Source organism: Cynara cardunculus, assembly GCF_001531365.2.
Source record: "Cynara cardunculus var. scolymus isolate 2C chromosome LG 11, CcrdV1, whole genome shotgun sequence".
Taxonomy (NCBI): Eukaryota; Viridiplantae; Streptophyta; class Magnoliopsida; order Asterales; family Asteraceae; genus Cynara; species Cynara cardunculus.
The window spans coordinates 21531406-21540755 of record NC_037538.1 but is presented as its reverse complement, the minus strand read 5'-3'; the positions used below and the strand labels follow the sequence as shown (position 1 = coordinate 21540755).

Genomic DNA, 9350 nt, shown 5'->3' with positions numbered 1-9350 from the left:
AAAAGAATGTCATTATTTAAAAAAAACTATAATATATCATTTAAGAGAAGATATGTAAGTTATATATTATATTTTTTCTAGAAGATATTTAAGAAAATAGGTAGAATGATTAAACTGTCTTTATTTGAACCGAGTTAATGGTCATGTACTATTTTTAAAATAAAATAAAAATTATAAAAATGATTTCTAGATAATAAAGGTTTAAAGGACTATTTATCAAATGCTTATCCGAGTAAGTGTTTACCAACAAAATTCAACAATCTCACTTACTTATCGGGTAAGATTTTAGTTCACCGAAAGGGTATCATATGCAACAAATTTACCCAGTAAGCGCTAACTATGTAAGAGTCGTCGCTCTTACTTACCGGGTAAGACTCTTGATGCTTGCCTTTGCTCTTACCAGGTAAAAATTCTTGATCTTTGACATATGCATCAAGTAAGATAATATGACTTGGTCGGCTCGCATTGCGGGTTGGATATCCAGGTTAATAAAAAAAAGTAAGATAATATGACTTTTTTTTTATTAACCTGGATATCTAACTCGCTATGCGAGCTGAATAATCCCAGGACGACCACCTGCTTTGCAGATAGCCGGAGTCACCGCATTTGAATCTCCGTGATCACAAGGGGATTTTTATTCCTTTTTGAATTTGAATCTATGACCTCCTGATACTTTTGACCTTTGAAGACAAGTTCAAACCAATCAGGCACCACTCTTGTGGTTTAATTATGACTTGATAACTACTTACCCAAATAAATATTTGGTAAACGACCCCTAAATCTTACTTTTAAATATTTTACTAAACCTAAAAGACAAAAAAATAGAGTTTGCTCCAAAATATTTAACAATAATAGGTTATGGGAGTGTAGAACTACCTAGTCGTATCCATAATAAATGCGTTCACAAATCATATCTGCCGATCACAAAGGCGGTTGAGAAGGTGAGGTTAGAATGTTAGATACATGTCTCTTATTTAATGAGATCTTATTTTTTTATTTTTTATTTCCATGGATTATGTTTGATATATGTTAATTATTAACCGATAAGTTAATCAATTGTTAACTGTAAAACTAATTGTCACTTAATAAAATAAATAATAACTGATAAATTAAGAGTTAATTGATAAGTTAGTTCATGACTCTTAAATATTATAAATATCAAAACAATAATACATACACATATACATACAAAACCTTAAAAGGAGGTTGATTTTTCTCCTTTAGTTTTGATGATGACACACACATCTTTTTCGATCAGACAATTTTGTAATAATTTTATGTGTTTGTTTTTTTATTTTGACGTTATTCAGATAGATTTTTTTCAGAATTAGTATGTAAATGAACAAACACCCTCTTTCCTTAATTGTTTGTTCCCGTCCTCTAATTATATTTGTTTCTTTCCGTGTTACTTAATTAAGAGAATGACTTACAGAGTTGGGTTCCAATGAGAATTAAAGTTATGATGAGAAAGGTGAGAAAGAGATCTTCACCCATGAATCAATCTTAATCAAAGATCAACACTAGCATCAAGATGAACCGGAGCAATTCCTGTGAGAAACAATGCCTTTTTATCTCTAGCACGTTTATTGCTCACGTGAACGACAGTGATAGATCTGTCACTAGTTATGGAGGGGAGTTATGTTATGAGTGAGTTTTCTTTCGTTTCATTTCTATATGTTATTGGGTGGAGAAGATTGATAGACATATTTGGATTGAACACTATCAGATCTCTCTTCCAACAAGAAGAAGTAACCACAGTTAAAGCTCAAGCTAGCAATTTATAAGATGAAAGTAAAATTAAAAGTGATCAAGTGTCTAGATCTATTCTTATGTTTCTCATTTTAACTCATATTCTCAATCCCTTCATCATAATATATATATAATATATATATATATATATGTATATGTGTGTGTTATATAAAAATAACCCTACAGCCCTTTCTTGATACTTTGTTTTTAAAGATTTAGTGATTTTATCTGTTTCAATAATCATTATTTAAAAATAATTTAAATATTGAATAAATTGCAGAGAAAAATAATTAACAAACTTTTACCTGTCAATTCTTTCTCTTAATCTCCTCAAGAACTTGACATGATCTTCATCCACAGTCTCAAGCAGACTACTCATCAACTTGTTATCAACTTGAACTCCAACTTTACTCTCACCATCACCATCTCCATTATTGCTGACCACCTCGTCTGAATACGAAGACACACCAAGCCCCACTGGCTTATTCATTGGTTCGTCTGGATCACCACCTGATCCACCATGCACAACAGCCACTGCTACCATGAAGATATATATATGGATGGAAGGTACACAAACTTGGATGCACCAGACTGTGGTATATCTTATGTAAGGTATGAGTGCATGAAGAATGCAAAGAATGGTTTTAAGACTGTTTTAATATAGGCTGAATGTAATAAGCCACTGTGACTTGTGATACAGAAGTTGGAGTAGAATGAATAAAGTGTTGGTGTGATATTGATTTATATATGATTGAAGAAAACTATATCATTAAATAGTAAATATTAAACTACTGTAGATAGTGAAGGAAAATTTAGTGCTAGTTATGAAAGCGGTGCATTTAATAGGCTTGCAAACAAGAAAAGAAAAGCAAAGCAAAGCAAAGCAAACCGTGAATCCTTTTCTATCTTAATTATGGATTTGGTCCTTGTGGTTTGGTGGTTTTTACGAAAATGGTCCCTGAACTTCATCTATTATAGATTAAGATTTGTCGTATGTCGTTTTATAACAAATGGGTCCCTCTTTCTAACGGCCATCCAGTATTTTCGTTAACCTTGAGGGCATTTTTGTCTTTTTTGTATTTACTCGAGGGATCAATTTCGTAAAAACCACACGAACCACACGGACCAAATCCATAATTAAATACAAAAAATAAACAAAGTATTGATTTTTTATACTTTAAGTTTATTAAATTAAGAGTAAATTACACTTATGGTATTTGTGGTTTACCGATTGTGTGACTAAGGTCTCTTAAACGCGTTTATTACATTCCTGGTCCTGTGGTATGTAAAAAGACATGTTCTGAGTCCTTCCCTTTAACATAATCAAAAAGATTCCGTCAAATCAGTTAAATGAGGGTTATTTTCGTCCTTTTAACCCTTTTTTTTTATCTTTTACCTGAATGACCAAAAATGTAATTCTCTCTAATAATATAATATATACTTTTTTTTTAATATAAATTAGTTTTCTCTTTTCTTGAGCCCATTCAACACAAAACCCTCACCTTAAATCTACCTCATCACTGTTCTTCTTCTCCGCCTGAAAAACTGCCGGCACTCCACCATACTTCAAACCTACCAACCTTTCATTTTCACCTACATCAAACACATTAATTCCCATATCACCCCCATAGAGACCCATCATACTAACATCCTACCTCACCCCCACCCCATTACTATTTCTTCTTCCACCGGCTAAAAGATCAACGGCACGACACATACCCAAAACCCATCGACTGTCCATTCTCACCCACATTACACACATTAACTCCCAACTCACTCCCACCGAAACCCATCTTACCTTCAATAGCTCTCAGAATACATCTCCCCCCCCTCTCTCTCTCTCTCTCTCTCTCACCACATACATATATATACACCAAACGACGGTGAATATGGGAGGTCACCCACCACGAAAGCACCATCACACAACTTCTTCAATGAACATCCACCTGCAACCGGCCTTCAACCTTCACGTATATGGTTTAGGTGGTGTTTCTATGTGGTATTTTTGATGGAGGAAGATCGAAGGAAGGGCCGGTGGTGTTGGAGTGAGCTTCAGAGATGGATTGAAAGGAGAAATGTGACATTGAAGAGGGCATGACAATGGTGGACATCGACGGTCAATGTGGCTGTTAGATAGATGAAGTCGAAGACGGAGGGAGATGATTCACTAGAGGAGTAGAGAGAATATTGGTCCTAGCTGGATCTACAAGAGTTTATAGGTAGCAATTTGTAGGGGGGGATGAATACAAACACAACAACTTTAACTTTTAAAAAACTTATATTGATAAGAAGATTAATACATATTTTTATAGATTGTTTGCAGAAAAAATAAGATATAAAATTTATCTAAACAATTAAAGATACACACAAGTTACTTATAGAAATAAAGAAAAGAGTTGCCTAAAAGAAATAGGTTAAAAAGGTCTTGTGCTTTTCACTTGTTAGAGTGGAAGTCTTTAGATGGAGAAGACGAAGACTGTTGAGAAGAGAGGGTTTCTCAGCTATTTATACCAAATGTATAAATGCAATTTAGAAGGTACAAAACACATGACAAGCTTCAAGAGATGAGCTTGTCCTTTGTTGCAGATATACAGGCTTTAGCCATATATGAACAATGTCTTTATAAAGTAGGTAAGCACGTTTGGAGACATTATAGTGACTCCGTACAACACTTTACTTTGAAAGGTGGGTTTGTTCTTTATGTGCAGAAGGACAAGACAAAAACTAATCTTGTTCAACAAGATTAATCTGATCGCTGATACTAGAATAACGCTGAGGTTTCTTCAATGTTCGTTGAATCTTGAGTAGATTTCACACTTGTGTAGACGAGCTTGTTATCACTGAAAACTGCTTCAAAGAAACACTGAATCATTTCACCTTTAAAACATTTTAATCACCAAATAAGAAAAGATTCAAAGATAGTTTTGTTTTAAGAAAAAGAAAAGTAGATATAATTCAGATATATATTTACTCAAGAGTTCATTGATAGAAGGAAATACTGAAACATCTCTTTTAAAACATTTTGATCACTGAATAAGAAAAGTATTCAGTGATGGTTTTAAGTTTTTAGAAAAAAGATAAGTATACATACCTTAGAGACAAAGATACATTACTCAAGAATTTAGTGTTAGAATAAGAAACATTGAATCATTTCACTTTGTGTCACTGAGTATTGCTTAGAGCTAAATGAAATAATACTCAGTGTCCAGCATTCAAAGTTCGCTGATTAAAATATTAAACCTTGTTTCATCAAGAGACTTTGTAAGCAAATCAGCTAATTGGTACTCAGTGAGTACGAAGTGAAGTTCAATATTGTCATTCATAACATGATCTCTGATAAAATGATATCTGATCTCAATATGTTTGGTCTTAAAGTGAAGTACAGGGTTGTTTGCAAATGCAATGGCACTAGTGCTATCACAGTAGATATTTTTAAGAGCTAAAGATCATAATAGCCGAGCTGTTTTTCATCTAAAGGATTAGGGCACAACACCTTCCTGCGGCAACATATTCATCCTCAGCAGTTGATGTGGACATTGAATTTTGCTTCTTACTTGTCCAACTCACCAACTTTCCACCTAGAAGCTGACAGCCTCCAGTGGGCTCTTCCTATCAATCTTACAACTTGCAAAATTACTATCCACATAACCAATTAGGTTAAAACATGAGTCTTTAGGATACCAAAGGCCCAAATTAGGAGTACCCTTTTAGATATATGAATATGCGTTTTACAGCAATCAGATGGGATTCTTTGTGTTCAAACTGATATCTTGCACATAGACAAGTAGAATATATGATATCAGGTTGGCTAGCTACTATATACAACAAGGATCTGATCATTCATCTATAAACAATAACGTTTATAGGCTTTCCATTTGGATCCTTGTTCAACGAGAGAGGAGGAGCCATTGGAGTCTTCATAGATGAACTATTGGTTAAGTCGATTTTCTTCAAACATATACCTGACATACTTACTCTGATTGATAAAAATACCTTTATCAAATTGCTTAATTTTAAGACCTAGAAAGTAAGTTAGTTCACTCTTCATGCTCATCCGATATTCTTTCTTCATGCGTTTAAATAAGCGAAAACACAAAGAGGGATTAGAGGAATCAAATATAATATCATCGACATAAATTTGGACTAGAATGATACGACCCTTGACTTTCCTAAAAAATTGGGTCTGGTTAATCTTTCCACGGATAAATTTCTTATAGATGAGAAATGAAGAAAGGTTGTCATACCAGACACGAGGGGCCTGTTTTAACCCATAAAGAGCTTTATCCAATCGATAGACATGATTTGGATATCAAGAAACCTTGGAGGTTATTCAACATAAACTTTCTCCTAAAGTTTTCCATTAATAAAAATGCTTTTTACATCCATTTGGTAGACTTTAAAGTCCCTATGGGCAACACAGGCTAGGAAGAGTCGAATAGCTTCGAGTCTAGCCACTGGTGCGAAGGTCTCATCGTAGTCAATTCATTCTTCTTGTTTATATCATTGAGAAACAAGACGAGACTTGTTACGGGTTACAATTCATTGTTCATCCAACTTATTGCGACAAACCCATGTGGTGCCTATCACAATTTTTTCAGATGGACGCGTGACAAGGTATCGAACTTTTTTCCTATCAAATTCAATGAGTTCTTCTTGCATATCAGTGACCCAGCTTGTGTCAGTGATAGCTTCATTGATTTTCTTGGGCTCAATTAAATAGAAAAAGTTGACAAAAAGACAAATATTACCTAGACTATGGCGATTCCTAATACCTGCACTTGGATGACCAAGAATTTGATCAATGGGATGGTCTTTCGTCCATCACCGAGTTGGTAGATGATATAGATTATCACCTTCTGAGTTTAGGGGCTCAGGTACAGAAGATGAGGCTTCAACAAGAGAGTCTTCAGTAACAACTTGAATTGCCAAAGGAGCCTCAATGAGAGATTTATTTACTAAGAGAGGTTCAGTAAATTAAGGAGATTCAACGACTGAAGGATCAATATTTGAAATAGAAGGGGGTATATGACTAATGGGAACAACAACATTCTCTGAAGAGGATTCAACTTCGTTATTAGTGACTTCTGGAATGATGAATGGATCATCTTCAGCTTCAGGGAGGTCAACGTTCGGTTGATTGCTGAGGGAAGCTTCAGGTTCTCCATAGTGAGATATCATCCAGTTGTCTAACTCTTCATCATCTTCAGAGATGGGATTAGAGTTAGCTGATTGAGATTCACCAAATGTGACATGAATAAATTCTTCTATCGTTTGTCGTCTTTTGTTGAATACTCCAAAGACTTTAGACACAGAAGAATATCCAAAAAAGATTCTTTCACCAGCTCTGGGATCGAACTTTCCAAGATGGTTTAAAGGAAGATGAGAGGTTTGAAGATGGCTTTGCAACTTTCTTCAACCTGCATTCACTAGCAAAATATCCTTTACGTTGACAGTTGTAGCAGTTAGCTAAAGCCTTGTCAATGGGATTTGACTTTGGCTTGTCAGTTATGGTCAGGGAAGGAGATATGCGGAAGTTGCTTTTTCTAGAAAACCTCCTGAAAGAGTTAGTAAGAAGGGCCAGTGACTCATCAAACTCTGAGAGATCAATGTCTGTCAAGTCCTCAGAGTTAGAAGGATCTAACTTAGTGATATAAAGAGAAGAGGAGAGTGTAGAATAAATAGAAGGGTCAGTTGAGGGGCTATCAGAGATCAAAGCTAAAAGATAGCTTTTCATTTCTCTGGATTCTTTTAAAAGATTCTTCTTCAACTGATGAGATTGCTCATGATTAAGTGGTATCCTAAAAAGAGAACCGAGGGAAATGGAGGACATGTCCTTAGATATCTTGAGACACAAGGTATAATTATCCCATGATTCTGGAAAATATTCAAAGAACTTTGTTAGCGTCTCTGAGTTGGAATATTTTCTTTCAATTGTCCTCAAATTAATAAGAAGACAATTAAAGCGTTGATGTACTTCAGACAAATATTCAAATTTTCCACATAGAAAACTTTCATATTGTCTTACTAAGTTTATCTTCCTCGATTCTTGTACTTCAGCAGTACCTTCATACTGAACAGAAAGAATGTCCCACATGGTTTTCGAGGTTTTAAGCTTCATCACAGAGTTATAAACCTTGTCAGGAAGAGCTATGGCTATTATAGATCTCGCATGAGTATCTAAAGCCATTTTCTTCTTGTCTTCGTCACTCCACTGATGAGAGAGCTTCAAAATCTGCTGTTCAGGAATTGTGACAATCGTAGTAGTCGCATGAACTAATGGATAGATTGCAAATGGAACATAGGGTCCATTTTCAATGTAGTATGGAATCTCAAGATCTGCTCCCTCTATGAAAAAAGACATCTGGTTCTTCCAAAGACTAAAGTTGTCTAATGAACTGGGGAGGTTTGGCAATATATCTATTGTCATGAAATTATGTGCTCGTGTCAAAGCCATTTGAAAGATAAATAAATTATCGAGAAAGAAGAGATAATAAAACACCAATACAACACTAAAACAAACACTGCTCTGATACCACTTATTGGTCCCAACCGAATCTACAAGAGTTTATAGGTAACAATTTGTAGAAGGGGGGGAGGGATGAATACAAACACAACATCTTTCACTGTTGAAAAACTTATATTGATAAAGAAGATCAATTCAGATTTTTATAGATTGTTTGCGGAAAAGATAAGATAAAGAACTTATCTAAACAATCAAATATATACACAAGTTACAGATATCAATAAGGAAAAGACTTGCTAAAAGAAATAGGTTAAGAAAGTCTTGTGCTCTTCACTTGTTACAGTGGAAGTATTTAGATAGAGAATACGAAGACTGCTGAGAAGAGAGAGCTTCTCAGCTATTTATACCCATTGCATTAAATGCGGATTTACATGAACTAGCAAACCGATCACTAAGTAACGCCCTTCCCCGACTTTTTTTTGAATCTGGGGTGAAGGAGTTGCTCGAAAGCTTGACGAATATATCTTTATCTATTATATATATTTTTTTCTTTTTCTATAGTTGAAAATAACCATGGAAAGTTTTGTTCTAAATTCTGCCTTATTCAGATATACAGACTTTAGCCGTATATGAACAACGTCTTTCATAAAGTAGGTAAGCACGCTTGGAGACAATAAAGTGACTCCGTACAGTACATTACTTTGAAAGGTATGGGTTTGTCCTTTGTGTGTAGAAGTACAAGACAAAAACTAATCTTGTTCAACAAGATTCATCTGATTGCTGACACTGGAATAATGATGAGGTTTCTTCAGTGTTCGCCCAATCTTGAGTAGATTTCACACTTGTATAGACGAGCTTGTTATCACTGAAAACCGCTTCAAATCACGAACTTGCTTGTCTCTATCTTCAGCTTCTATCTTCGATATCACTGAAGGTTCTGTGGTATGAGTTTTGTCTTCCTGAAGGATACTTGTCTCTGAAGGAATTACAATACATGTTTAGCGATCTCTGGACAGACTCAGTGATAATTGATGAAGCTGAATACAGAGATAGTACACTTCGATAGATAAAAATGATCATCATCAAATCACTGAGAGAGAAGTTCAATAGAGAGGTGGCTGGAGGTGGTGTTAACAGA

At 34.8% G+C, this 9350-nt stretch overlaps 1 protein-coding gene across 1 annotated transcript in view; it reads right to left on the bottom strand.

Moving 5' to 3' along the window:
• Positions 1-2499, bottom strand: part of LOC112520749 (ABC transporter G family member 39-like) — a 28978-nt gene extending 26479 nt beyond the window's left edge. Inside the window, exon 1 of the mRNA XM_025129263.1 lies at positions 2055-2499. Within this exon, the coding sequence (XP_024985031.1) occupies positions 2055-2293 (239 nt within the window). The 5' untranslated portion in view covers positions 2294-2499. The remainder of the gene's footprint in view (positions 1-2054) is intronic.
• Positions 2500-9350: the final 6851 nt, after the last annotated feature.